This window comes from Lithobates pipiens, unplaced genomic scaffold (genome assembly GCF_037356315.1).
Source record: "Lithobates pipiens isolate NorthernLeopardFrog02 unplaced genomic scaffold, aLitPip1_a1.2 Scaffold_8, whole genome shotgun sequence".
Lineage (NCBI taxonomy): Eukaryota > Metazoa > Chordata > Amphibia > Anura > Ranidae > Lithobates > Lithobates pipiens.
In genome coordinates, this window is record NW_027507903.1 from 18978477 (window position 1) to 19004444 (window position 25968).

At 40.6% G+C, this 25968-nt stretch overlaps 1 protein-coding gene across 1 annotated transcript in view; it reads right to left on the bottom strand.

Annotated features, from left to right (window-relative positions):
- Positions 1 to 13120: 13120 nt before the first annotated feature.
- The window catches only part of LOC143963575 (pyroglutamyl-peptidase 1-like protein), a 72857-nt gene continuing 60009 nt past the window's right edge, over positions 13121 to 25968 (bottom strand). Inside the window, exons 4-5 of the mRNA XM_077473256.1 lie at positions 21237 to 21463; positions 13121 to 13338 (exon numbers count right to left, since the gene is read on the bottom strand). Coding sequence (XP_077329382.1) covers positions 13158 to 13338; positions 21237 to 21463 — 408 coding nt within the window. The 3' untranslated portion in view covers positions 13121 to 13157. The remainder of the gene's footprint in view (positions 13339 to 21236; positions 21464 to 25968) is intronic.

The window sequence follows — 25968 nt, forward strand, 5'->3', positions numbered from 1 at the left end:
CTAGAACACAGTGGGGGAACACACAGATAACTCCTTGATCGCCCCCTAGTGTTAACCCCTTCCCTGTCCCCAGTGACATTTATACAGTAATCAGTGCATATTTATAGCACTTTTCGCTGTTTAAATGTCAATGGTCCCAAAAATGTGTCAAAAGTGTCTGATCTATCCGCCACAACATGTCCCAATACCACTAAAAATCACAGATTGCCACCATTACTAGTAAAAAATAATAATAATAATAATAAAAACGCCATTAAAATGCCATAAATCTTTCCCATAGTTTGTAGACGCTATAACTTTTGCGCAAACCAATCAATATACGCTTATTGCGATTATTTTTACAAAAAATATGTAGAAGAATACATATTCAACTAAACTGATCAAGAAATTATTGTATTTTTTTTTAATTTGGGGAATATTTATTATAGCAAAAATTAAAAAATATTGTTTTTTTTTTTTTTTTGACGCACTTTTCTGTTTAAAGCGCAAAAAATATAAAATGCAGAAGTAATCAAATACCACCAAAAGAAAGCTCTATTTCTGGGGAAAAAAGGACGCAAATTTTGCTTGGTAACAGCGCTGCATGACCGCGCAATTGTCAGTTAAAATGACACAGTGCCAAATTGTAAAAAGTGCTCCGGTCAGGAAGGGCTGAAGCGGTTAAGTAGGAAATAATAATATACAGCGGGTAAAATAAGTATTTAACACGTCGCCATTTTTCTAGGTAAATATATTTCTAAAGGTGGCATTGACGTTACATTTTCACCACATGTCAGTAACAACCCATGCAATCCATACATACAAAGATAGCAAAACAAATCAGTTCAGAAATGAAGTTATGTGTAATAAAATGGAATGATACATGGGAAAAACGATTGAACACGCTAACTAAAATTTATTTAACCACTTCCCACCGGCAGGGTGTACATGGAGGTCCTCCGGTTTCAGTGGTTATACCAGGATGATGCATGCACCTATAGGCATTATCCAATTATTGATCTTTTCAGCCAGCGATTCTGAACAAGGCAGAAGTGATCTGACTGGCTAATTAGACGCTCAATCACTTGTGCCGGTGGCAGAAGGAGGTGCCGCCGCCTCTCCTGGGCTCTCCAGTCCCATCGCGGAGGCCGGCGCTGATGGCTGCCCTGTACAGAGAGATAGGAACTGACATCGTTCCCCTCTCTCTGTAAACCTGGAAACTGGGAGCGACGAGTAGTCCGTCTTTTCTGGTCCCGCCCCTTCGTTTACCTGGACAGCAGTGGCCAGGTAAGTAGCCAATCTGCCTGATCTGTGTGTGATCAGCTACATGGGAGGCCAGAGGAGAGATTTGCAGTCTAATAGACCCCAATTCTCTCCATAAAGAGGACCTGTCACGGCCCATGCTATCACAAGGGATGTTGTGCATCCCTTGTGATAGCAATAAAGTTAGTACAAAGAAAAAAAAATTTTTTTTGTATAACATAAATCTAAAAAAAATGTTTTAATGCGCCCCCATCCAACTGTGCTTAGTCGCGAATTCGAACGCATACATTACTCCCGCATGCATATGTAAATGGCGATTGAACCACACTTCTAGCACCAGATCTTCTGTGTAACACCAAACTGGTAACGTGTAAATGCGTTTAAAGCATTGCCTATGGAGAATTTTAAGCACCGTAGTTTGCCAGCATTCCACAGGAAGGTGCAATTTTAAATCGTGGCATGTTAGGTCTATTTACTCGGAGTAACATCATCTTTTACATTATATATATATACCGTATATACTCGAGTATAGGCCGACCCGAATATAAGCCGAGGCCCCCAATTTACCCCCAAAAAAACTGGCAAACTTATTGACTCGTGTATAAGCCGAGGGTAAGACATGCCTGTCCATCCCTGTGTGTGTGTCCGTCCATCCCTGTGTGTCCGTCCATCCCTGTGTGTCCGTCCATCCCTGTGTGTCCGTGTGTCCATCCATCCATCCATCCCTGTGTGTGTGTGTCTCCATCCATCCATCCATCCATCCCTGTGTGTGTGTGTCTCCATCCATCCATCCATCCCTGTGTGTGTGTGTATCCATCCGTGTGTGTGTGTGTGTGTGTGTGTGTGTGTGTGTGTGTGTCCAGCCTACCTGTGTCCCGAGCCTTTGTCCCGAGCCTCCGTCCCGTGCCGAGCCTCCTTGCCTCCGTGCCTCGCCGCCGTGCCTTGCCTCCGTCCCGTCCCGTCCCGTCCCGTGCCGTGCCTTGCCTTGCCTCCGTCCCGTGCCCTCTTCGTCGGCGCCTCGGCGGCCATTGTAAAATTCAAAAGCTGCGCCGCCGCCTTCGCCTGTGATAGGCGGAACACTGAATTTCCCAGCAGCCTGTGTTCCGCCTATCACGTACATCGTATCATCCTCGTCCGTAGTACGAGGATGATACGATGTCCGTGATAGGCGGAACACAGGCTGCTGGGAAATTCAGTGTTCCGCCTATCACAGGCGAAGGCGGAGCCGGAGGCGCGGCTTTTGAACTATAGAATGGCCGCTGTCTGTCTGCTCGACACGCTGATCGAGCGGGCAGACAGCGATGACTCGAGTATAAGCCGAGGGGGGCACTTTCAGCCTCAAAAAAGAGGCTGAAAATCTCGGCTTATACTCGAGTATATACGGTATATATTTTTTATCAATTAAAGTGTCTTTTTTCCCTAAAGATTGCGTCTGGAAAACCGCTGCACAAATACCATGTAACACAAAAAATTGCAACACCCACTATTTTGTTATACAGGGTCTCTGCTAAAATATATATATATATATATATATATATATATATATATATATATATATATAATGTTTGGGGGTTCTAAGTCATTTTCTAGCAAAAAAAAAAGTAGATTTTCACATGTAGAAGCAAAATGTCAGAAATGTCCCGGATGGGAAGTGGATAATACTTGGTACAAAATCCTTTATTGGTAATGACAGCTTCATCTTGAAGGTTCTGTGGGCCTCTTCTATGAATGCTGATCTTTAGTTCTTTCCATAGATGTTCTATTGGATTCAGGTCAGGTGATTGGCTGGGCCATTCTAACAGCTTTATTTTCTTTCTTTGAATCCAATTGAGAGTTTCCTTGGCTTTTTGTTTGGGATCATTGTCTTGCTGAAATGTCCGCCCTCGTTTCATCTTCATCATCCTGGTAGATGGCAGCAGATTTTTATCAAGAATATCTTAGTGTTTTTGGGGTGGTGAGCCATGTGACCTCCAAGCATGGTGTGTATTATGGCATCCAAAGAATTCAATTTTGTGTGACGGACTGGGGTTTATATGGTCACAAAACAGACACCCCAAAGCAAAGTACATATTCATTTTTTTTTATATTTCTAAACATCTCCCTTCTATTCTATTAATAACCAGTAGATGGCAGAGAAGGTACACAAACAGAGTCTATATAAGGCCACACACCATGTGACTGGAAATTAAACTACTTCCAGCCATAAAGTCAGTGGTCATATCTCATGCTGTTTGTGTGATTCCTTGCAGGTATGTACTCTAAATTGTTCCTAATCTGTATTAACCTGTGATAGAAAGATTCCTAAACATCTTGAGCAGATGCAGAAAAAGTCTCAGCAGATTTTATGCTATAGTTTTGCTGTAATTAGAAGTTTAGAACAGCATGTGTCAGAAACAAGTGAAAAGTGCATAAGAACATGAAAATACTGCATTAGTCAGAACAAATGTCTATGATAAACACTAAACCTTTCTAAATAGGTATATTTAAACCTGATTTATTGAAAATTGCATAGATTTATAGAAGCACATGTTTTCTGTTATTTAATATAGAAAAAACCTATTGTATGTAAAGCTTATGTATTGCATCATACAGACATGCAATGCGCACCATCTAGTGGTTAAAAAAGAGTACTACCATGAAAATATTTGTATTAAAGCAATGCATTGCTAGTATGATTATTGCACACTTAAAATGTACCAGAGAGATAAAGATAATTATCTATAACACTGAATAACAGGGATATATATGTTATTAAATTTAGTAATGTTCATTGTTATAACTACGTTTTAGAAATACTTTAGTTAAAATCTGTATTATATATATTGTTAATGGTTATAAACATGTGACTATAAAAATGTAAAAGATGTATTGTTATGTAAAAATTAAACTACTTCCAGCCATAAAGTCAGTGGTCATATCTCATGCTGTTTGTGTGATTCTTTGCAGTCCACGCCAAGCTGATCACCTTATCTCATCGTGTCTACAATCATCGGCTCTCTTAATTCACATTTTGAGGCTGGTAACATTTTGGGGGCTCGTGTGCCGGGATTCGTTGTGTTACCAGTGAGAAGGAAGCGCGAGACAAGCGTGAGCCTGCTACAGAGCTACAAGGAGAGTCGTGAATGTCGTCTGCCTCGTGAGTGCAAGTCTTCAGATTGCAACAGAGATGGCGTCTCCTCGTCGTGCGCTGATGTGGGATATCCAGAAACAAATTCATCTGCTTAATGAAGAACAGCTGCATAGCCTCGCTATTATGCTGGAAGATGAAAGAGACGTGGACGTTCCATCAGTGACTGGTATCAACGAAATGGAACTTGTTGAATTTATTGAAGACTACTTGAGAAGTGATCAGCTGGAAAAGTTGGAAGATCAAGGTATGTCTTACCTACTCATCATCCAAGACAAGATCAATGAACTAAAACTTAACAAGGAAAGTACACCAACTGTGGACATTGCAACCGCTGCAAAAAAAATAAGTAGTGGAACTGCAAGGACTGAACCGGTATCGGAGGTGGTGAGATTAACTGATGTTGTTGCTTTATTGCCACGTAGAGAATTTAAAATGCATGGTGGTGTAATTTCAGATCATGGTTCGGACATGGGTTACAGTAGCGTGTGCAGACAAATTGACGAGGGTCTAACAGAAAAATTCCCTGAATCTGAAATTATACGCACAGTGTTGAGAATAATCAAACCTGGTAATTTTAAAGATATGTTGACTGACAAAGATGATCTTACTGTTGCTGAATTGAAAAGGTTTTTGAAGTCACATATGAGAGAACGAAGTGGTAATGAGTTATTTCAGGACCTTAGCAATGCTGCCCAGCAAGAAAGAGAAACAGCACAACAATTTGTTTACAGGCTAGTGGGGTTAAAACAAAAAGTTCTGTCTACATCACAACATGATAGGCGAGAGCTTAGCTATGACAAAAAACTGGTGCAAGGCATATTCCTTCATACACTCTATCAGGGACTAAATGAGAAAAATTCTAATGTTAGACGAGATATCAAGCCTTATGTGTCTGATTTGACAGTAACAGATGACTTTATCATAGAGCAAGTCACCAGATCAGTTGATGAGGAAACAGAAAGGCAGAGACGCTTAAACAGTGCTCCTAAACATAAACCTATTACTGTTCATTCATCACAGACACCAGGTAATAGTGAAAAAGACACCTTGCAAAAGAGAGTTGAGGGAGATGTTAAAGCAAATCACACTGCATTAATGGAACTAACAACACAGGTCTCTGCTCTCACAAAGAACCTGGAAAAGATGATGAAGCTAACTCCTATTGTTGGAAACCAAATGACTAAGCCACTAACCAATGTTCAAGTTCCAGATACAACTCACTGCAAGCCCAGGTGTGATGAATGCATTAAACGAGAGAGTCAGAACTGCTACCATTGTTTCTACTGTGGTTGGACAGGACACAGAGCGGTTGATTGCTTGAAGAAAAGAAGGCAGTCGGGAAACGACAGACGGTCACTGGGAAAGGGACAACCAGGGACCACCTCAAATGATCTGTCCCATGCTAAGGTAAACAGGGTATCCACCCACCGGTCAACTAGAACACTCTCAAAAGAGAATGGATTCTCCAAACAACACGTAGCACAATTAATTGGAGGAAAATGCCTACTGTCATGTCGGATGAATGGTGTACCGGTTGACATGTTGATGGATACAGGAGCTCAGGTCAGCATTGTCGGGAAGGCATGGTTAGAAAAGTTTCTACCCAGCGTCTCCATTAGGCACATACAAGATTTACTTTGTGATGACAACTTATCCATTACAGCTGCAAATGGTTCTATCATTCCATTCATCGGATGGATTGAAGTCTGCCTGGAATTCGAAAGTAGTGGACATGGAAACTCAGCCATTTATGTGCCAATGCTGGTGAGTGACTGCTGTAATGACAATCCAATTCTTGGGTTTAATGTTATCGAAGAATTGATCAGAGAAAACCGTGACCAACCAAACAGCACCCAAAACCTGACTATCTTGCTGAGTGAAGCTATGAAAGTAAGACAGAGTGTAGCGAATAACATTGTCAATGCTGTCAGTCAAGCAACTGACCCAGGAGAAATATTCGATAGTCGTATGGTCAAAGTGGGGAAGAAGGGACTCCAGATTAAAGGAGGCGAGCTCTATGAAGTCAAATGCAAAATTAGAGCGTGGCCGAAAGGAGGAATCATGCCATTTGAACCACTTCCCGAATATCCAGTCGAGGAAGGACTTGAACTATTTCCTTCAGTGGTAGATGTGCCAAATGGGTTCTCTAAACTGGTGAAGATACCTATACTGAACCGTGCTCAACATGACATCTACCTTCCACCCAGAACAGTATTGGGTACCATTTCTCCAGCAGCTGAGATTCTACCATTGTCTCCAAACAAAGACGATGGAAAGGGAATTGACCAGAAGAAAAGGGTGTTTCATGTAAACCAGTTGAATCAAGTGGACACTGGAAATCAGCTACCCACTAACAAATCTGTTAAGTGGCACCCACCTGTCAATTTGGAAGATCTCTCAGAAGAAGAACAGGAGATAGCGAGACAAATGTTATATGATGAATCCGATGTCTTTGCTCGAGATGAGGGAGACATAGGATGCATCCCTAACCTGAAACTGAGGATAAATCTGAAAGATGAAACTCCTGTCCAGAAACGCTACAATTCGATACCGAAACCCCTATACAAAGAAGTGAAAGAATATATCCAAAACCTTCTTGACCGAGGTTGGGTAACAAAATCTTCTTCCGCATACTCATCACCAGTTGTTTGTGTTCGAAAGAAGGACAGTAGCCTACGACTATGTGTTGACTTTAGGGAGTTAAACCGAAAGACTATCCCAGATAGACATCCATTACCCAGAATACAAGATCTGCTGGATAGCTTAGGAGGATTTACGTGGTTCTCAATCCTGGACCAGGGTAGTGCGTATCATCAAGGCTTTGTGCATGAAGACTCCAGACATCTGACTGCTTTCAGCACCCCCTGGGGACTCCTGGAGTGGAACCGTATTCCATTTGGATTAACGAATGCCCCAGCAGCTTTTCAGAGATGCATGGAGAATGTATTAGAGGGCATCAGAGACAAATGTTGTTCTCCATACTTGGATGACGTACTTTGCTACTCCAAAACTTTTCAGGAGCATGTCAATGATATTAGGCAAGTTCTTAGTCGAATGCGTGAGCATGGTATCAAACTTAGACCGAAGAAGTGTGAACTCTTTAAACGACAGATTCGATACCTTGGACGAATGGTGTCAGAAGAAGGCATAAAAATTGACCCAAAAGATCTTGAAGCGGTATTACATTTGAAAAGGAAAGAACCAAAAACAGTGGGAGGGGTCAGATCTTTGTTAGGATTCCTGAGCTACTACAGGTCCTTCATTCAAGATTTCTCTCGACTGGCTAAACCACTGTATGAACTTTTGCAGAACACTGAGAAAGAATCTGCTACATCCATCCCCAAAAACAATCGGAGGGAATCTACAAAGAAAAACGGGAACAAAGCACAAGTGCCATCTAAAACACTGATTCAATGGACACCCAAACATCAAGCTGTAGTATCCAGACTGGTGGACATGCTAACCAATCCACCAATTCTAGCATACCCTGATTTTGATTTACCCTTCGTCTTACACACTGATGCTTCCAATGAAGGCCTAGGTGCTGTACTATACCAACGACAAGGAGAAAAACTTTGTGTTATTGGGTTTGGCTCCAGAACATTGACTCCAGCAGAGCGCAATTACCATCTTTACTCTGGTAAACTTGAGTTTTTAGCTCTCAAGTGGGCAGTCTGTGACAAATTCAGAGATTACTTGTAATACGCTCCAACATTCACCGTTTACACAGACAACAACCCATTGACATATGTATTGAGTACTGCCAGACTGAATGCTGTGGGTCATCGCTGGGTTGGCGAGTTGGCTGATTTCCACTTCGATATCAAGTACAGGCCAGGTAAACAGAATGCAGACGCAGATACACTGTCACGATTTCCGGTGGAACTCACAAAGAATCTGAGTGAGTACACAGAGCTTGTACCATCTGAGGTTGTGTCAGCTATGTGGCAAGGGAGCAAAGCTGTTGACGAAGAAGAGGCATTATGGGTGGCTTCATTGACTCTTCACTCAGAAAGTGATGTGGCCGAAGAATTGCTGAAAGGACAGACAATCTGCCCAATGACTCAGGAGAACATCAGAGCATTACAACAAGACGATACCAACATTAGAGAAGTGGTCTGGCTTAAGGAGAACGACTGGATTCCAAACCACAAAGAAAAGGAGAGTATGACCAGCAAAACAAGACGTTTGATACATGAATGGAATAAACTCAGAGTCGATGAAGGAATCCTCTATCGACACTCTGGAACCCGAAAACAGCTAGTTCTACCAGAAAAGTTAAAACCATTGGTCTTAAGAAATCTTCATGATGACATGGGTCACATTGGTACTGACAAGGTAACCCACCTAGCACGTGAACGATTTTACTGGCCATTTATGCAAAAAGACATTGATGAATATGTGCTGAAGAAGTGCAGCTGCATCAAACAAAAGCGTCCAAATATCACCGAAAGAGCACCTATGGGTTCGATTACTACCAGTTCACCTTTGGAGTTAGTATCCATTGATTATCTTCACTTGGAGAAAAGCAAAGGAGGATATGAGTATATACTTGTAATAGTTGACCATTTCACACGCTTTGCACAAGCGTATCCAACTAAGAACAAATCTGGAAAAACGGCGGCAGAAAAGATCTTTCAAGATTTCATACCACGTTTTGGCTATCCAGAGAAACTCCACCATGACCAAGGAAGAGAATTTGAAAACAACTTATTTCAGACATTGCAACGATTGGCAGGGATTTCTCATTCAAGAACTACTCCATACCATCCACAGGGTAACCCAGTGGAGAGACTGAACCGTACTTTGTTACAGATGCTTCGCACCTTAGAGGAAGAGAAAAAGTCAGATTGGAAAGAACATCTTCCACATATGGTTCATGCATACAATTGCACCAGGCATGAAGCCACAGGATACTCGCCATTCTTTCTATTGTATGGAAGATCTCCTCATTTGCCAATTGACCTAATGCTCAACCTAAATTTGGAAAACGAATCAGAAAGTCAACCAACATTTACTCAGAAATGGGCATCTAGAATGCAAGAAGCTTACAAAATCGCATCCGAGAATAGCAAAAAATCATCTGCTAAAGGGAAGAAGTACTATGACAAACAGATAAAAGGAGCACCTCTTCAACCGGGTGATCGGGTCTTCGTACGAAATCTCTCTGAAAGAGGAGGACCTGGTAAACTTCGTTCATACTGGGAAGAATCAGTACACAAAGTGGTAGAAAGAATCAAAGATGGGCCTGTGTACAAAATTCAGCCTGAAAGTGGTAAAAAGACTATTCGAGTACTGCACAGAAATCTTTTACTACCAGTAAATGACCTACCAATTGAAGGACACATTCCAAGAGTACCGATGAAACAAAGACAATCAAGTAACAGAAAGGATGCCAGAATGGATGTGGACAAGGAGGAGGAATGTTCAGATGAAGAAAGATGGTATTATCCTTATATACCAGAGACTACAGAAAGTCATGATCGTGTTGTGTCTCAACCAAACTCTCAAAACGTAGAGAAAATCCCATTAAGAGTTTCTGCTGAAGAGTTCTATCCTACAACTACCACACCCAATGTTGAACAAGAACAAAATGATGGAACAGTAGTTGGCGACCAAATCTGGGCTACAGATATGGTGGGACTAGACACTGCAGAATTACCCTCATTAGGTCAAGACTTACCTATGAACCAAGATATGCAAATGGAAAATGATGTTGATGGAGAAGACTCAACTCCTGTTAGAAGATCTACCAGACAAGCTAAGCCTAAAGAGATCTTTACATATGACACACTAGGTCAGCCAAGATACATACTAAGTCAGATTCACACCATACAAACTACTACAATGCTAGCTACTCCCAGGACATGCCAGGTAGTTAACGTAGCTCCTTGGTGGCAACAAGTACCTATTTGGGTTACTTAAATCACTAAATAGTGTTCAGATACCAATTGAGTTTAATGTCGGGAGCCATTAACTGAAGGAGGGGAGAGTGTGACGGACTGGGGTTTATATGGTCACAAAACAGACACCCCAAAGCAAAGTACATATTCATTTTTTTTTATATTTCTAAACATCTCCCTTCTATTCTATTAATAACCAGTAGATGGCAGAGAAGGTACACAAACAGAGTCTATATAAGGCCACACACCATGTGACTGGAAATTAAACTACTTCCAGCCATAAAGTCAGTGGTCATATCTCATGCTGTTTGTGTGATTCCTTGCAGGTATGTACTCTAAATTGTTCCTAATCTGTATTAACCTGTGATAGAAAGATTCCTAAACATCTTGAGCAGATGCAGAAAAAGTCTCAGCAGATTTTATGCTATAGTTTTGCTGTAATTAGAAGTTTAGAACAGCATGTGTCAGAAACAAGTGAAAAGTGCATAAGAACATGAAAATACTGCATTAGTCAGAACAAATGTCTATGATAAACACTAAACCTTTCTAAATAGGTATATTTAAACCTGATTTATTGAAAATTGCATAGATTTATAGAAGCACATGTTTTCTGTTATTTAATATAGAAAAAACCTATTGTATGTAAAGCTTATGTATTGCATCATACAGACATGCAATGTGCACCATCTAGTGGTTAAAAAAGAGTACTACCATGAAAATATTTGTATTAAAGCAATGCATTGCTAGTATGATTATTGCACACTTAAAATGTACCAGAGAGATAAAGATAATTATCTATAACACTGAATAACAGGGATATATATGTTATTAAATTTAGTAATGTTCATTGTTATAACTACGTTTTAAAATACTTTAGTTAAAATCTGTATTATATATATTGTTAATGGTTATAAACATGTGACTATAAAAATGTATAAGATGCATTGTTATGTAAAAATTAAACTACTTCCAGCCATAAAGTCAGTGGTCATATCTCATGCTGTTTGTGTGATTCTTTGCAGTCCACGCCAAGCTGATCACCTTATCTCATCGCGTCTACAATCATCGGCTCTCTTAATTCACATTTTGAGGCCGGTAACATTTGCTTCCATCTGACCAGACTATATTCTCCCACTATTTCACAGGCTTGTCTAAATGTTGTGCAGAAAACTTTAAACGAGCTTCCACATGCTTTTTCTTCAGCAATGGAGTCTCTCACGGTGAGCATGCATACAGGCCATGGCAGTTGAGTGCATTACTCATGGTTTTGTTTGAAACAATTGTACCTGCTAATTCCAGGTCTTTCTGAAGCTCTCCATAAGTGGTCCTTGGCTCTTGGACAGCTCTTCTGATAATTAATTTCATCCCTCTGTCAGAAATCTTCTGAGGAGCATTTGGTCGTGGCCGGTTTATGGTGAAATTATGTTCTTTCCACTTCCGGATTATGGCCCCAACAGTGCTCACTGGAACATTCAGAAGTTTAGAAATCTTTCTGTAACCAATGCCATCAGTATGTTTTGCAATTATAAGGTTGCAAAGGCGTTGAGAAAGCTCTTTGCCTTTACCCATCATGAGATGTTTCTTGTGTGACACCTTGGTAATGAGACACCTTTTTATTGGCCATCAGTTGAGACTGAATCAGCTGATATGTATTTGCACTGACAAGGGGCAGGATTGCTGTAAGAGTCCAGGGCGCCAACCCACACTTGCGCAGTAAACTTGATGGAAAAGGGCAGGAAAATGCCCAGGACATGCACAGGAAGTGACTTTAACCTGATGGAAAAAGGTGGGAAAATACCCAGGAGGCGCACAGGAAATTACATCAACCTGATGAAAAAAAGCGGGAAAGTCCCCAGGAGGCACACAGGAAGTGACCTCAAACTTCCTGATATAAGCCCAGCCCAGACACTGCCAAATTGCTGCACTATCTTCAGTCTCTCCTTGTTCCTGTGCTAGTGTGTGATCTGTCTGAACCTGTTGTGACCTGGAAACCTATTTGACTACTCTTGATTGCGGCTTGCCATTGACCTTGGATTTGTACCTTAACCATTCTACTTCTTTGCCCCTTTTGTATTCGGCTGCCAGATTGGAACCGACCCCGGCTTGGATCTCGACCATTCTCCTTCGGATTAACCCTTTTATGCTTCGTTGCCCAACTGGACTTGACCTCGGCTCAGATCTTGGACTAAGGCTTGCACTGTGGTCCGAACCCCTGGCACCCATGCCACTCGGTGTCCACCAAGTCTCTGTCTCCATCTCCAGAGGCTTTAAGGGCCCAAGGAGGCCTCCCCACTACTTCGGTCTCACATCAGGTACGTGGCTCTCATCACAATTGCTTTCTAATTACTGATAGATTTCAACTGGGGTGTTGGCTTTCCATGCCTTTTTGCACCTCCTTTTTCCCATGTGTCATTCCATTTTATTACATATAACTTCATTTCTGAACTTATTTGTTTTGGTGTCTTTGTATGTATGGATTGCATAGGTCATTACCAACATGTGGTGTCAATATCACCTTTAGAAATATGTTTACTTAGAAAAATGGTGACGTGTTCAATACTTATTTTACCTGCTGTATATATCATGGTATACAGATGACCACTAGCAAAGCTACATAAAATTATCAAAATATGGACTAGCAAGCAAGTAAAATACTTATTATATAGAACTTGAAAGTAATTGTTAATAAATAAGAAGTCAAAATGTGTGTCAAAAATACACCACAGTTACTCTAAAAAGAACAACATGGAGAAGATGAGAAGATGGAAAGTGGTTAATGAATACTGACCATTATAGGTAAAATACTGTATATGTCATAATATAGATCAGACAGAGGACAAAGGGGCGCCAGGGGTTGACATATCTTTTAATATTGTTTTAGACTATGTGTGTGGAAGATCTGATTTGGGCTCAAGTTGCCTCAACGCCACTTGGATAGTCTTTTGCAAAGCTTGTCCCAGTTTTTCTGTTGTTAATGTTTCGCTTAATTGGGGCACATGAATAAACACGGCTCTGCCATCCCCATGGTACAGAGAGACGTAGTACGCATATTCACAGAGGTATCTAAAAACAAAGATATAGTAATTAATACAACGATATATAGGTTTGATACAAATGCAGCGAGTAAATTCAAAAATCATAGTATTTTTTTACATAATTTTTTTTTTTTGTTCTTCCCTCCTTTTTTTTGTTTTCAGTTGGAATAAGGTAATCCCAAGCGGAGTCAGGTCAGAGAGTCACATATGCCATCCTTAGCAAACATGAGGCTTAGTCCACAAAGCTTAACACAAGGATAAGGATCTTTATTTTAGCCACTTGACTGTAATTTTTTAATCTCTTTGGACTCAACTGAAAATAACTGTCACTTTAAAAAAAAAAATAAGGCATGTTAGCTTTGTGCTTAAATCATGTGCATTTTTACCCCCCACTATACAGTATATGATTTCTAATAATAATGTATATTTCTAATAAGGTAAATATCCTGAAATATAAGGATATAATGTACTATTTTTATGAATTAATTTTTTGAATTAATCACAGATCATAGGGCCATCCTATATACTTGTAAGGGGAGAAACAGGGACATCTCATAAAATTTGAATATCATCAAAAAGTTCATTAATTTTAGTAATTCAATTCAAAAAGTGAAACTCGTATTTTTATATAGGATGCATTACACACGGAGTTATCTATTTCAAGCATTTCTTCCCTTAAATATTTTTATGATTATGGCTTACAGCTAGTGAAAACCCAAAATTCAGTATCTCAGATAATTAGAATATTACATAAGACCAATAAAAAAAGGATTTTTAACCACTTGCCTACCGGGCCAATTCTGACACTTTGCTCCTATATATAAAAATCATTATTTTTTTTTGCTAGAAAATTACTCAGAACCCCCCAAACATTACATATGTTTTTTTTTCGTTTTGTTTTTTAGTTAGAGATCCTAGGGAATAAAATGGTGGTCGTTGAAACTTTTTATCTCGCACAGTATTTGTGCAGCAATTTTTCAAAAGTGTTTTTTGTTTTGGAAAAAAAAACACAGTTGCATGAACAAAAAAAAAACAAACAGTAAAGTTAGCCCAATTTTTTTACATAATTTGAAAGATGATGTTACGCCGATTAAATAGATACCTAACATGTCACATTTTACAATTACGCACACTCGTGGAATCACGCCAAATTTCTGTACTTAAAAAGCCCCATAGGTGACGCTTTGAACATTTGTACAGGTTACCTGTTTAGAGTTACAGGGGAGATCCAGAATTATTGCTCTCGCTCCAACATTCACAGTGATACCTCACATGTGTGGTTTGAACACCATTTATATATGCCGGCGCGAGCAACGTATGCGTTTGCTTCTGCAAGCGAGCACGCAGGGACGGGGTGCTTTAAAAATAAGTTATTGTTGATTTTACTTTTATTTTTATATTTTGACACTTTCTTTTTACGTTTGTTTTGATCACTTTTTATTCCTATTACAAGGAATGTAAACATCCCTTGTAATAGGAATTGGGCATGACAGGTCCTCTTTACAGTGAGATCTGGGGTCACCACATCTCTCCCCTAGGCTGAAAAGCCTGAAATAAAAAAAGAAACAAACGATCATGGCTTCCCAGCCGAGACGGCAGCATTTTTTCAAATACGGAGGCCGGGGTTGATGTCATAACATCGTGCCCGGCCTCTGAAAGATAATAGAGACTTCGGGAACCATCTGGCCTGCCGGAAATCTCTATAGTAACCTTCCAGGTCGGTCAATTCCTTCTGCCACTCGCGGATCGTACCGGAGAAGCTCCAGAAGGCAGTGAGGGGGGATGTTCCCTCCCGCCGCCTGTAAGAACAATCAAGTGGCTGGACAGCCACTAAGATTGTTCTTATGGTGAAGAGAATTGCCGCCTCTAGAAGAAGATATTGGAATTATGCCTGTAACTGCACCCATCATTCAGATATCCCCACTCAAAGCCTGCAACGTCATATGATGCCGTACTGGGGAGGAGTGGTTAATACAGAAATTTTAGCTTACTGAAAAGTATGTCCATGTACAGTACAGTATACACTCAATACTTGGTCAGGACTACTTTTGCATGAATTACTGCATCAATGAGGCGTGGCATGGAGGCGATCATCCTGTGGCACTGCTGATGTGTTATGGAATCCCAGGTTTCTTTGATAGCAGCCTTCAGCTTGTCTGCATTGTTGGGTCTGGTGTCTCTCATCTTCCTATTGACAATACCCTACAGCAGCGGTCATCAACCCTGTCATCAGGACCCACTAACAGGCCAGGTTTTATGTATTACCTTGGGGAGATGCAGATTAGAATACTGCAATCACTGAGCAGCAAATTATATCACCCGTGATGTATTTCAGTTATCTTGCAAACCAGGCCTGTTGGTGTGCCCAGAGGACAGGGTTGATGACCACTGCCCTACAGATTCTCTATGGGCAGGCCGCTTGAGCACAGGAGGACGTCTATTGACACAGGTCCGCACTGTAGCCGTCATTCAGCTATAGCGCGGATGTGAAGCGGCTAATGATCATGGAATCACTGTGCTTGATTGCTCAGCAAACTTGCCTGACCTAAACCCCATAGAGAATCTGGGAGGTATTATCAAGTGGAAGATGAGACACCAGACCCAACAATGCAGATGAGCTGCATAGCTGGGCGTCCATAACACCTCAGCAATGCCACAGGCTGATCCCCTCCATGCCACGCTGCATTGATGCAAAAGGAGTCCTGACCAAGTACTGAGTGCTTACTATACTGTACATGGACAAACTTTTTAGTAAGCCAACATTTCTGTATTAAAAATCCTTTTTTTTTATTAGTCTTATGTAATATTCAAATTTTCTGAGATACAGAATTTTGGGTTTTCACTAGCTGTAAGCCATAATCATCAATCAAGAAAGAAATGCTTGAAATACATCACTCTGTGTGTAACATATCTATATATAATATATGAGTTTCACTTTTTTAATTTAATTACTGAAATAAATAAACTTTTTGATGATATTCTAATTTTATGAGATGCACCTGTAGTATCCTTATAGAGAAAGGCCTGAATAATGGTATGATACTTAATGCAACCATTTTGCATCACTCTAATGCCGCATACACATGATCGGAATTCTCGTCGGAAAAAGCTCTGATGGTTTTCCCGACGGAATTCCGACGGAATTCGGCTCAAGCTGTCTTGCCTACACACGGTCACACCAAATTCTGATCGTTTATAACGTGGACTAGAAAAAGGAAGTTCAATAGTCAGTAGCCAATAGCTTCTGTCTCATAGTTGAATCTGAGCATGCGGGATTTTTGGTGTGTCGGAATTGCATACACACGATCGGATATTCAGATAGAAAGTTTTTCTGTCGGGAAAATTGAGAACATGCTATCAATTTTTGGCTGGCGGAAATTCGGACTGCTAAATTCCGATGGAGCATACACACGGTCGCATTTTCCGTTGAAAAGCTCTCATCAGTCTTTTTCTGGCCGGAATTCTGATCGTGCGGCATAACACAGTGGAAATGATCACAGCTTGACATTAACCTCTTTGCACTGGTGGTACACATATATGCAGCCTCCCGGCAGATGGGCCTTAACGTGGGGGGGGGGTTTGTATATATGCATACCAGAATGTATACAGAGCTGTGCCAACAGAGTGCGCCAAGACCTGTGATTTCCTGGGCTAATCTTGTAAAATAAGAACCTTATATATTTTATGTCACAGAAGGTTGTTTTTAAACATAATTTCCATCTTGGGAGAGTTATGAAAGACATATTATTGTTTCAATACTGTGTATTTTATATATATATACACACACACACAGTTAGGTCCATATACATATGGACACAGGCACAATTTTTGTTTTTTATTCAGGTATTTAGCAAAACATATTCAAGCTATAGTTATGGATATGGGCTGAAAGTGCACACTCTCAGGTTTAATTTGAGGGTACATGCAAATCTGAGGAAGGGTTTAGGAATTACAGTTCTTAAGAATAGCCACCTCCCCTTTTTCAAGGGACAAAAAGTAATTGAATCAAAAGCTGTTCTGTGGCCAGGTGTGGGTTACCCCTTCATTATTTCTTCATCAATTAAGCGGGTAAAAGGTCTGGAGTTGATTCTAAGTGTAGTATTTGCATTTGGAATCTATTTCTGTGAACCTACATCATGCGTTCAAAGGAACTGTCCATGCAAGTGAAACAGGCCATTGTAAGGCTTCAAAAATGAAAATAATCAATCAGAGAGATAGCAGGAATGTTAGGAGTGTCCAAATCAACAGTTTGGTACATTCCGAAGAAAGAAAAACTCACTGGTGATCTCAGCAACATAAAAAGGCCTAGACGTTCACAGAAGACAACAGTGGTGGATGATTGCAGGATCCTCTCTATGGTAAAGAAAAAAACATTCACAACATCCAGACAACTGAAGGGCACTCTCCAGGAGGTGGGTGTATCATTGTCAAAGTCTTCAAGAGACGAATTCACAAGAGCAAATACAGAGGGTTCACCACAAGGTGCAAACCATTCATAAGCCTGAAGAATAGAAAAGCCAGATTAGACTTTGCCAAAAAAATCTGAAAAAGCCAGACCAGTTCTGTAAAAGCATTTTTTTTTTTTTTTTTGATGGAGGAAACTAAGATTAATCTGTACTAGAACCATGGGAAGAAAAAAGTATGGAGAAGGCTTGGAACAGCTCATGATCCAAAGCACACAACCTCATCAGTAAAACATGGTGGAGCTTGCAGTGAGAAGGCATGGGTATGCATGGTTTCCAGTGGCTCTGGGTCATTGGTGTTTATTGATGATGTGACAGAAGCAGCCGGATGAATTCTGCAGTGTTTGGAGAAATACTGTCAGCCCAGATTCAGACAAATCCAGCAAAGTTGATTGGAAGGTGCTTCACAGTACAGATGGACAATGATCCAAAACACACTGCAAAAGCAACCCAGGAGGTTTTGAAGGAAAAGTAGTGAAATATTCTGCAATGGCAGAGTCAATCACCTGATCTTAACCCAATTGAGCATGCATTTCACTTGCTGAAGGCAAAACTAAAGGCAGAAAGACCCACACAGAACAACTGAAGACAGCTACAGTTAGAGCCTGGCAAAGCATCAGACAGGAGGAAACCCAGTCTTTGGTAATGTCCATGGTTCCAGACTTCAGGCAGTCATTGCCAGTAAAGGATTCTCAACAAAATATTAAAAAGGAACATTTTATTTATGATTATATTAATTTCTCCAATTACATTTGAGCCCCTGAAAATGGGGGGGCTGTATAAAAATGGTTGCAGTTCCTAAAATTTGTACTTGATATTTATGTTCAACCCCTTGAATTAAAGCTGAAAGTCTGCACTTCTAATTAATTTGGATTGTTTCCTTTTAATTTTATTCTGGTGGCATACAGAGCCAAAAGTATGAATATTGTGCCTGTGTCCAAATATATATGGACCTATATATAATATATATATATATATATATATATATATATATATATATATATATATATATATATATATATATATATATATATATATATATATATATATATATATACACATACATATACACAGTGGCTAAAATAAGTATTGAAGATGTCACCATTTTTTTAAGTAAATATATTTCTAAAGGTGCTATTGACATGAAATTTTAACCACATCAGTAACAACCCATGCAATCCATACATACAAAGATACCAAAACAAATACGTTCAGAAATGAAGTTATGTGTAATAAAATGGAATGACACCGGGAAAATGTATTGAACATGCTAACTGAAATGTATTTAATACTTGGTACAAAATCCTTTGTAGGTAATGACAGCTTCAAGACGCCTCCTTTATGGAGAAACTAGTCACATGCGTTGCTCAGGTGTGATTTTAACCCATTCTTCGACACAGTCTTTAAATCTTGAAGGTTCCGCGGGCCTCTTCTTTGAACTCTGATCTTTAGTTCTTTTCAAAGATTTTCTATTGGATTCAAGTCAGATGATTGGCTGGGCCATTCTAGCAGCCTTATTTTCTTTCTTTGAAACCAATTGAGAGTTTCCTTGGCTTTGTGTTTGGGATGATTGTCTTCCTGAAATGTCCGCCCTCGTTTCATCTTCATCATCCTGGTAGATGGCAGCAGATTTTTATCAAAAATGTCTTGATACATTTTTCCATTCATCCTTCCTTCAATATGAAGTTTGCCAGTACTGTATGCTGAAAAACAGCCCCACACCATGATGTTCCCACCTCCAATCTTCACTGTTGGTATGGGGGTGTTTTTGGGGTGATGTGCCATGTGACCTCCAAACATGGTGTGTATTATGGCATCCAAAGAGTTCAATTTTGGTCTCATCTGACCAGACTATATTCTCCCAGTATTTCACAGGCTTGTCTAAATGCTGTGCAGCAAACTTTAACTATTTCCCATCTGGGCCAATTCTGGCACTTCGCTCCTACATGTAAAATCATCATTTTTTTCTAGAAAATTACTCAGAACCCCCAAACATTATATATGTTTTTTTGTTTTTTTTTAGCAGAGACCCTAGGAAATAAAATGGCGGCGGTTGCAACTTTTTATGTCACACAGTATTTGATGGTATTTCATGGTATCTGTTTCATGAATTAAAAAAAAAAACAGTAAAGTTAGCCCATTTTTTTTGTATAATGTGAAAGATGATGTTACACTGAGTAAATAGATACCTAACATGGAATGGCGCCAAACTTTGGTACTTTAAAAATCTCCATAGGTGAGACTTTACATTTTTTTTACAGGTTACCTGTTTAGAGTTACAGAGTTGGGCTAGAATTGTTGCTCTCACTCTAACACACGAGGTGATACCGCACATGTGTGATACAAAAACTCTCTCAGCCTTTCCAGCCACGTCCCCAGCATTATTTACTTCCGCTGCAGGACGTGACGTTATGGTCGTGCCCAGGCCTCAGAGGGTCATAGAGATGATTGGGGACCATCTGGTCACCGGAAATCTCTATGCTCAATTTCCGGTGGGAATGATGGTTGATCGCAGGGAACCGCCTGTAAGAATGATCAAGCAGCTACGATTGTTCTTACTGTGCACAGAATCGCCGGCTGAAAAAGATGATATCTGGATTATGCCTGTAGGTCAGATATCTCCACTCAAGTCAAGGATGTTATATGATGGCCTATGGGCGGGAAGTGGTTAAACGAGCTTCAACATGCTTTTTCTTCAGCAATGGAGTCTTGCGTGGTCAGCGTGCATACAGGCCATAGCGGTTGAGTGCATTACTTATCGTTTTCTTTGAAGCAATTGTACCTGCTAATTCCAGGTCTCTCTGGTCTCCCCATAAGTGGTCCTTGGCTCTTAGACAACTCTTTTGATACTTCTTTTCACTCCTCTGTCAGAAATCTTGCGAGGAGCACCTGGTTGTGGCCGGTCTATTGTGAAATGATGATCTTTCAACTTCCAGATTATGGCCCCAACAGTACTCACTGGAACATTCATAAGCTTAGAAATCCTTCTGTAAGCTATGCCATCAGTATGTTTTGCAACAATAAAGTTGCAAAGGTCTTGAGGAAGCTCTTTGCTTTTACCCACCACGAGACGTTTCTTGTGTGACACCTTGGTAATGAGACACCTTTTTATAGGCCATCAGTTGAGACTGAACCAGCTGATATTAATTTGCACTGACAAAGGGCAGGCTTGCTTTCTATTTACTGATACATTTCAGCTGGTGTCTTGGCTTCCCATGTCTTTTTGCACCTACCTTTTTCCCTGTGTCATTCCAATTTATTACACAAAACTATATTTCTGAACATATTTGTTTTGGTGCCTTTGTATGTATGGATTGCATTGGTTGTTATGGACATGTGGTGAAGATTTAATGTCAATAGCGGCTTTAGAAATATATTTATCTAGAAAAAGGGCTATGTGTTCAATACTTATTTTACCCGTTGTATACACATACACACAAACATAGATTTTAGATTTTAATACCTCCCAGCATCTCTGGAATAGATGACATCGACCCCTGGCCATGAAATGTTTTTGCAGACACTTTTCATGTTAATGGAAGAATCAATTCTTTCTGGTCCTTCCAGCAAACAGCAACCTTCTTGTGGGAAAGCACCGCTGAGGTCCCTATCCATGTATCCTTTGTTTCTTGCACATTGCTCCAGGATGATCGCTTTAGATGAGGCCATCATTCCAACGTGCACAGACAGCTAGGGTGTTTTTGTCAAGTTTGCCAGCAAAGAATAACAGGAAATGCAAAGTTAGAAGCAGATTACTTCTCAATATCTTTAATCGTTAAACGTTTTCTTAGATTAGGACTTGGTTAAGATGTTTAAACAATCCTTTAAATATATGAACAGATGACAACGTTTTTTTGTTTATCTTAAAGGGGTTGTAAAGGTAAAAGTTTTTTCACCTTAATGCATTCTATACATTAAGGTGAAAAAACATCCGGCAATGTCAGCCCCCCCATCCCCCCGTTTTACTTACCTGACCCCTCGAAAGTCCCGCGCTCGCCCCCGACATCCTCTTCGCCGCTCAGCCTGCCCAGTGATTGGTTAGAGTGGATGGATTGAAAGCAGCACAGCCATTGGCTCATGCTGCTGTCAATCACATCCAATGACACTGCGCACCAGGGCCAAGTGATACAGTGAGCGGCTATGGCCGCCAGCTGTATCACGGGAGCGCGCTCGCAAGCACTCCACACCATGGGAGGGAGCTCGCATGAAGTTGTGGAGTCCTTGCAGGAGGGAGTCGAGACAGCCGCCAAGGGACCCCAGAGGGACCCCAGGCCTTCTGTGTGCAGCAGCTCCACTAACACTTACCCGAGCCCCATCTCTGTCCAGCGATGTCCACGAGTGTCTCAGCCATCCGAGCTTCTCCCTCCTGATTGGCTGAGACACAGCAGCGGCACCATTGGCTGCTGCTGCTGTCGATCAAAGTCAGCTAGCCAGTCAGGGGCGAGAGGCGGCGGGGGCCGGGTCAGAGCTCCGTATCTGAATGGACAGGGGAGCTGTGACTTGGCTCGGGTGCCCCCATAGCAAGCTGCTTGCGGTGAGGGCAATCAACAGGAGGGAGGGGCCAGGAGCACAGATGAGGGACCCGAGAAGAGGAGGATCCAGGCTGTTCTGTGCAAATCCACTGCAACAGAGCAGGTAAGTGCAACATGTTTGTTCTTTTTATAGTGAAAAAAAAGAGATTTTACAATTACTGTAAGTAGCACAGACCCCTGGTATGTGTAGAAAAAAATTTAATACATGTACATTTGCCAATGATTTATCCTTTAAAAGACCTTGAAAGTAAAAAAAAAAAATTAATTAATTAATTACCATAAGATTTTTTTCTAGAGGTGGATGAAGGACACAATTATAACTAGAAAATGCATTTCCTGGAGAAAATGGGTGGGAATGCTGAATAGCATCAAAACTGCCCCATTAGAATTACGCCATCATATTGCCCCCATCAAAACTGCCCATCATATTCCTCTATTATAAATCAGTACATGGTGTGTCTGTGCCACCCCCCACCGCCCATCACTGTGTATAAGAAGCTTTGGTAACCATGGAAACAAAACAGACAATAAAAGCCTGGATGCCCTAAATTTAATGAAATTTTATGAAATGGTCACTAAACTTGAACAGATTTTTCACAAAAATGGTAAAAGATATCAAACTGAAAAGATATAGCCAGATAGCTGAATATTTTGTGAACATTTTAAAGTTTGTTTGGCGTCTGTAGGTGAAAGTATGAAGGAGCTGAAACTTTTGGAAGAAGATTTTAAAGATTTTAAGCATGCTCTCATTGACTTCAATGTTAAAAAAAAGTGTTAAAAAGCTTAGTATTTTAAAAAGTATAAATAGTAGAAAAAAATTGAAGAAAAACACACATCAGCTCAAAGAGCTGAACATTTTAAAAGTTGAATGGCTTTAATAGCTGAAAGTATGCAGAAGTTACGCAGAGCCAAAAAACGTATGGAATAAAATTAAAAAGATGATGATGATGATGTTGAATAAATAAAAAAAATAACAATAGTGGGACTGCTAAAGCATTCCTACTAACTAGAAAATGCATTTCCTGGAGAAAATGCGTGGGAATGCTGAATAGCATCAAAACTGCCCCATCATATTGCCCCATCAAAACTGCCCATCATATTCATCTATTATAAATCAGTACATGGTGTGTCTGTGCTCTCCCCCATCGCCCATCACTGTGTATAAGAAGCTTTGGTAACCATGGAAACAAAACAGACAACAAAAGCCTGGATGCCCTAAATTATTGAAATTTTCTGAAATGATCACTAAGCTTAAACCGCTTTTTTCACAAAAACTGTAAAAGATATCAAACAGAAAACATTCAATGTTAAAAAGTTTAATATTTTAAAAAGTATAAATAGCAGAAAAAAGTTTAAGAAGTCCCATCAGCTGAAAGAGCTGAACATTTTAAAAGTTGAATGGCTTTAACAGCTGAAAGTATGCAGAAGTTACGCAGAGCCAAAAAAGATATGGAATAATAATAATAAAAAGATTAATAAATAAAAGAATAACAATAGTGGGACTGCTAAAGCAGTCATGAAGCAGGGATGAGGATATAACATAACCCATATTGGTGCACAAGAACATCTAGATCAGAAGAATGAGTAGGATTTCTTCCACCCAACATCCATAGGTGCTTCTTTGTTGTGAAAGCCCCACTGCAAACCTGCACAACCAGTTACCAAATATATTATTCTAGGTATCATTCAGCCTACTCTAGGTGATCAGGTCCCACGAAGGCCTCTGAACTTACACTATCCCACAATTCTCCCTTAGGGGGAATCTGCAGCAAAGTAAAACTGGCCATTGATGGCTCTTCATTCGGGCAGCAGGCTAAAAAAACAAAAAAATTATTCCCCTATCCACACAAACAAAATGGACGGAGGGAACCCACCTCCAATGGGACACTGTACTCGGACAGAGGGACCCAGGAGAATAAGACCTTCAGAATGACACACTCAGCGCTGTCCTGGGTAAAGGGTAGGTCTCCTGATCTGTTGCAGTGGGAGTTTCCAAAACCTTTCTGAAGAAAAAAGTTCTGCAGCAGATTATGTCCAACGAAAGACAGGTCAGTTGACCAACCAAACAGAAGAAGGCTCGACTAATTGAAAACTACCTGCTGCAAATAATCAGACTCAAGGGGAAGGCAAAAAGATACATCCATTTGGGAAGTCCTTTTAGGATGGGGGAAGGAAACATTCACTCCCTGGAATAACATCTGATACTTCTTGGTCCAAAAAAGACCAGTTTGGAGTCTTGCCCAGATTCCAGACTACTTAACTCAGAGGGAGAGGCCAAAAAAGACCGACAGACCTCATGAAAAGAAAAGAGGGAAACAAGCTAAATAGGAATTTTTCAATCACACAAACTCTAAAAGAGGTAAACAGAGAGTGTCACTTTTTAAGGAGGGCTTGAGCCAAACCATTCTACCTGAAGGGAACTATCACTAGACAGTTAGAAAATCCTATCTAGACAAGGTTTGGGATTATCGGACCCATGGCATTGCTCAAACTGCGAAAGTCCAGGAGGCACCACAGTAGGGATGCCTGGAAAAGCGCTATACATAAAAGTCAGAGCTTTGAACAGGGTTGGGGAGATCTATTGTTTCTGGTGAGGAATCTACTTTTGCTGGGGGGATCTTATGTTGCTAGGGGGTCAGTTGGTGCTGGCAGGGATCTACCGTTGAGAGAGGAACCTGTTGTTGCTGGCTGCTGGAGGAGAGCTACAGTATTGTTTCTGGCACAGGTTTTTTGTTGCTGGGCAGGTTGGTTTTTGGGGGGTATTTTTTTGCAGGGGGATCTATTTTTCCTGGTTGGGGATCCTGTGTTGCTAGTAGTCAACTGTTGCTGAGAGGGATCTATTGTTGCTGGCTTCAGAAGAGTCTATTGATGCTGTCTGTTGGAAGATCTAGAGTATTATTTACTGTCATGGATCCAGTGTTGCTGGGGGATCTATTGTTGGAGTGTATTTTGTTGCTGGCAGGGGATCTATAGGCAGTGGACAGAGACAAGGGGTGACTCAGAATGGGGGAGTACCTGTACCCATTCTCTAAGGAGAAAAGGCCCTGTGTGTACATAATAAATTAGCCACTAAGTGTATGTGAGCATTTCCTTCACCACTGGCACAACTAGTTTGTTAATACTAGTGCCCCTCTTCTCATCTCCATTATATAAGTGGGGGTATTCTGTAGTTCACCAAGGAAGAACTCAAGCAAGGTAAAAACACTGCTTGGCATTTCAGTGCAGCAAGGTCAATGTGTTGTAAGTGTAGCCCTACCCACCTCAGGAGCCACCGAGTATTCTGGGTACCCTGTTCACTACTGACCCCTGAGTAGATTGTTGCCCCTGATGACACCACCAACATACCTTGGCCAGGTGACTCTCTAGCTGTCACACAAAGGATAAACACGTACACACTGATAAAATGAATGTTTAACTTGTATTGATGTCACGGAAATGGCAAAACGGGCAAACAAAACCATGTGTCGTCCAAATGGAAAAAAACACCAATAAGAAAAAAACAATTATAATACAATTACAGTACCACTTGAAGCCACTCCCACCCGTCCTGCAGGACTGAAGATTTAAACCTGAGCCCTCAAACCGAGAAATTTTCCCCAAGTGGGTGAATGAGAAGGAAAGAACAAACAACGAGCTAGCTCACTTGCGGGCTCTCAGTAAGAA